At 55.5% G+C, this 5,041-nt stretch overlaps 1 protein-coding gene across 1 annotated transcript; it reads left to right on the forward strand.

The window, feature by feature from the left end:
* Positions 1–1,830: 1,830 nt before the first annotated feature.
* LOC119305926 (protein DETOXIFICATION 49-like) lies at positions 1,831–3,792 on the forward strand. Its single transcript, XM_037582315.1, has one exon. It carries the CDS (start codon positions 1,906–1,908, stop codon positions 3,487–3,489), a length of 1,584 nt encoding a protein of 527 aa, XP_037438212.1. The 5' UTR covers positions 1,831–1,905; the 3' UTR covers positions 3,490–3,792.
* Positions 3,793–5,041: the final 1,249 nt, after the last annotated feature.

Here is a 5,041-nt window from a genome sequence, read left to right on the forward strand (position 1 = left end):
TCCCCGATACAAAGAGCTAGAACCTATCCATTAGAGATCATGTTTGCCAAGCCGTTAGCGCCGTGCTAGCCCACATGTGAGCGTCTTCTTGACTGGATTGAAGCAGACTTGCGGCAGAGGGTTGCAACTGATCGAAGACGCAGCCATTCCGGTGCTTCCAGATTGCCCAGGCGGTGAGGGCTATGATGGAGTTGAGTCCTTTTCGTAGAGTTGTGGGTGATGTAGAGCAGGTGCCAATCCACTATTCCGCGAATGATGTGTCCGAACTTGGGATCGTGGTAGCCGATCGGCACCAAGAGAGGACCTCGTGCCAAATTTGGCGGGAGAAGGGGCAAGCAGCGAATAGGTGGTGCATGTCCTCGATGGCCTGGTCACAAAGCACACACTGGTCGTTGTGAGGCAATCCTCTCCAGGGGAGGCGGTCGGCCGTCCAGCATCGATCCTCAAGGCAAGCCAGATGAAGACCTTGATGCGTAGGGGGGCCCATGTCTTCCAAGTAAGCTTCCCTGAAGCGTCAGTCATAGAACCATGGAAGAGCGCTAGGTAGCGGGACTTGGCGGAGTAGACGCCGGAGTCTGTCCACTTCTAGCGCAGCACATCCGGCCCTACCGCGAGGGTTGCGTTCTGTAGCGCACGCCAAAGGTCGACGTACTGAATGAGGGCGGTCGGGCCAAGCGCGCCAGCAATATCATGCACCCATGCACGCCCGGGCAGGCCCTCAGCCACCGCCCGGTCGCGGCGATGGAATCTAGACACCATTGAGAAAGCCAGGGGCGCGAGCTCAGAGATGGCCTTGCCCTCGATCCAGGAATCGGTCCAGAACTTGCAAGAACGGCCATCACACACCTCCCAGGCAGTGGAGGCTCTGAAGATCTGCGTGGCAGCTGGGTCGTGGTGAAGGTGAAACTGACTCCAGGGGCGCGAAGCGTCGGTACGCTGGAGCCATAGCCATCAGGTGCGTAGGGCGACACCAGCGCGCTGCAGGTCACGAATCCCCATGCCGCTGAGAAAGGTGGGGCGACACACTCGGTCCCAATTCACCCGACACTGCCCTCCATGCGCATCTTTGCGGCCAACCCAAAGGAAGCCTCGAATGATTTGGTTAACCCGAGCGAGGATAGTGTTGTTGACAATGATAGCGACGAGGATGTGGATGGGCATGGCGCAAAGGACGTGCCTACAGAGCGCGAGGCGATCCCCAAGGGAGAGCATGGACCCAAGCCAAGTGGGAAGCTTCTTCTCAAGTTTGTCGACGAGCAGCATGAGATCAATCGTCGAGGGCTTGCGGATGGAAAGCGGGAGGCCGAGGTACTTCATTGGGAAATGAGCTATCGGGCATGCCATTCCAGCGGTGATCGTGGCGATGTGCTCCTCGGCATCGGATGGCGAGGCCGAGCACTTCACCATCTCTTCATACTAATATCAATTTACTAGGAGTAATAAAAGTGCAGATCATTCCCAAAGTAAAACCAGTGATCTCTCCCGCAAGAGACGATCTTGTCACGTGGACCAAATACAACATAGAGAGTTTGTGTGATACTAGGATCCAAATTAGCTTTGAACGCATTGATTTCCCACGCTTTTTGTGCGGCGACATTCTAAAGCCTTTCACTGAGCACCATACGTTTCTTCTCATACGAGGACGAGCGGCACTCAGTCCCTCGTTGTGCGCCCGGTGTTCATCGTGAACTGCTCCCTTTTCCTAGCTGGATCTTTCCCCCTTCGAATTTGCCAATTTCCCTCCGTGGCCCACAGGAAATTCGGTGGCCAGCCGTTATATATAGCGTCAACTCCCCGCAGCCCACATCACACCCCCACCAAGCAGGCTGCCTCTCTGCTGCGAACAGGCGGATTAACCAGAGGCCCGGCACAAACACTTGGCGCAGCAGACCAGCCCGGGCAGCCATGGCCACCTGCCACTGCTCGGAGCCGGCGCAATGCCTCCACCGGACCCTGCTCGCGCCGGACAGGGCGTACCCCAGGCTGCAGGACCGCAAGAGGACCAAGGTGCCCGCCGGCGACGGCCTTCTGGCCGAGGTGGCCTCCATCCTCTGCCTCACGGCGCCGATTGTCAGCGCGGGGATCCTCCTCTACCTGCGCTCCCTCGTGTCGATGGTGTTTCTAGGCCGCCTCGGCCAGCTCCCGCTCGCTGGCGGCTCCCTCGCGCTCGGCTTCGCCAACATCACCGGCTACTCCGTGCTCTCCGGCCTCGCCGGCGGCATGGACCCCGTCTGCGGCCAGGCCTTCGGCGCCGGCCGGACGGACCTCCTCCGCGCGGCGCTCCGCCGCACCGTCGTGCTGCTCCTCCTCGCGTCCGTCCCCATCAGCCTGCTCTGGGTCGCCATGCACCGCGTCCTCGTCGCCACGGGCCAGGACCCGGACATCGCCTCCACGGCGTACGCCTACATCCTCTGCTCCCTCCCCGACCTCGCTGTGCAGTCATTCCTCCACCCGCTCCGCATTTACCTCCGCGCGCAGTCCGTCACGCTCCCACTCACCTACGCGGCTGCGGGAGCCGTGCTCCTCCACGTGCCCATCAACTTCGTCCTCGTGGACGTGCTCGGTCTCGGCATCCGCGGCGTCGCGCTCGGCGCCGTCTGCACCAACCTGAATTTCCTGCTGTTCATCGTGGCGTACGTGTGCTTCTTCGGAATGTACGGCCGCGACGAGGGCGAGACGAAAGCGTCCGTGGCGGCGGCCGAGGAGGAGGACGCCAAGGAGTGGTGGACCTTGGTGAGGTTGTCCGTGCACAGCTGCATGTCGGTCTGCTTGGAGTGGTGGTGGTACGAGATCATGGTGCTCCTCTGCGGCGTGCTCGCCGACCCAAAGGCGGCGGTGGCGGCCATGGGGGTGCTGATCCAGACCACATCGCTAATATACATCTTCCCGCACTCCCTCGGCTGCGCGGTGTCCACGCGCGTCGGCCACGAGCTCGGCGCCCGCCGGCCAGAGCGTGCGCGCCTCGTGGCGCGCGTCGGGCTCGGTCTGGGCGCGGTGCTAGGCCTCGTGGCATGCGCATTCGCGGTGTCCGTGCGGGGCGTGTGGGCGCGGATGTTCACCGCGGACGATGCCATCCTGCGGCTCACGGCCGCGGCGCTGCCGCTGCTGGGCTTGGCCGAGCTGGGCAATTGCCCGCAGACGACAGGGTGCGGCGTGCTGCGCGGCAGCGCGCGCCCCGAGAAGGCGGCGAGGATCAACGTCTCGGCGTTCTACGGCGTGGGCATGCCCGTGGCGCTGCTGCTGGCATTCCGGCCAGGGCGGCTCGACTTCCGCGGGATGTGGGGCGGCATGCTCGCTGCGCAGCTCGTGTGCGCCGCGCTGATGCTGCGCGCCGTGGTGGCGACGGACTGGGAGGAGCAGACGGAGCGCGCGCGCGAGCTCACCGGCGGCAATGCCGGAGATGTTGTGGACGGTGGCAAGAGAAAGCATGCAGAAGCGGCCAAAGCAGATGCCGACAACTCATCGCTCGTGCTGGCCGACTGTGTGTAGCATCGATTCTTGGATCATTTGAATCCTCGATTGATTCTTTTAGCTATAGGAATTTTTTTCTCTCTAGTTTTGTAATTTACTCAACTTTTTTGGGGGATTCCAAGCAATGACAAGCTGCGATCTCCTTACATCTTAGCTTCTTTCCCCCCTCTTTGGGTTGAGGGCTTGAAGAGCCGAGAGTGTTTACAGTGAAGAGAGTAGCCGGTGTACAAATTAAACGTACCCACTGGCCAGCGTTGCCTGCATATTTGACAGCAATGCCAAACAATCTTTTTTTATTTCCCTTTTATTTTCCCGCGTTGGCCTCTAATGGCAGGACCTGAATATAGTGATCTTAGTTATTAATGGATTTATTTTCATGGTGGAAGCCGAATTTCTTTAATTTGGGGATTTAGTTATTAATAACTTAGGATTAAACTTTCATAATCTGGCATGTGCAAAGGTTTGTTATTGTGGGGTAGGGATTTATTTTTTTGCGAATGAGCCAAAAAAAAAGAGCAGGAGGCTCATAAGTGTTGTACTGGCCTCTGCCTCAGCTTATTTATCCAGGTCAAGCTCTCTGTGTCCCTAACAGCAGGAACAAGGCGCATTGCTTCTCTGTTGGCACCTTCAATCACCACTTTCTTTGGACAATGCTGTCCCTGTCCTTCATGCTGTGCATTCTCCTTATTGCTGTACAGATAAACTTCCAAATATGCAATGCCACTCCCCTGGGGCGGCACTGATGGAGTGGTGGTATCGGCACACAGATCAGATTTTGCATCCATGCTCTATGGAGTTTGGTGACGTCTGCTCCACGCGCCTAATTCGCACGGATTACAATTAGCACGCAGTGCCAGTTTTCAAGGCGTGGTATTCGGGAGTTCTGGGAACCAGCAGTAGTACTTTACTCCATCACCATAGTACCACTCTACCAGTACAGGCTACCGAGAGATGGTTCTACACTTGATCCCAGTAAATCCTTGGCACTGAAATACTTGCTCCGCCCTGGTAAATTCTGTGCAGCTGAGCCATGACTTGATTTTCTGATGTGACTTGTCACGCCCTTTTGCAACTATTTTTTCTGAAAAGGGAGACGACACTTTTGCCATTTGGTACGACTACTGAAAGTTGTGTGCATTATAGGGCCATCCTTTTGGTTACATCAAAATGGCATCGTGTCAGTACTCCCTCTGTTCCTCGATATAAGACCTTTTAGAGATTTCACTATGGACTACATACGAAGCAAAATGAATAAGTCTACACTCTAAAATATGTGTATATACACCAGTATGCAATTTACAATGGAATCTCTAAAAAGTCTTATATTAGGGAACGGGAGTGAGTAATAAAAATGCCATCCTATTATAATAAAAATGACATGCTCTTAGTAATAAAAAACCGGCATGCCATTAAAAAACTAAGAATTTCATCCTAATAAAATTGCCATCGTCTTAAAAATGAAAATTTCATGTTATAAATAATAAAATTGTCAAGTGAGAAAGCTAAAAAAATAGGATTTTTGAACAAATTTAAAAACAAATTAGCATCAAATTATATAGCAGTTTAAACA

This window comes from Triticum dicoccoides, chromosome 5B (assembly GCF_002162155.2).
Source record: "Triticum dicoccoides isolate Atlit2015 ecotype Zavitan chromosome 5B, WEW_v2.0, whole genome shotgun sequence".
Classification (NCBI taxonomy): domain Eukaryota; kingdom Viridiplantae; phylum Streptophyta; class Magnoliopsida; order Poales; family Poaceae; genus Triticum; species Triticum dicoccoides.

Excerpts from the sequence above, each read along its gene's own strand:
- LOC119305926 (XM_037582315.1), top strand. The coding sequence starts at position 1,906 with ATGGCCACCTGCCACTGCTCGGAGCCGGCGCAATGCCTCCACCGGACC.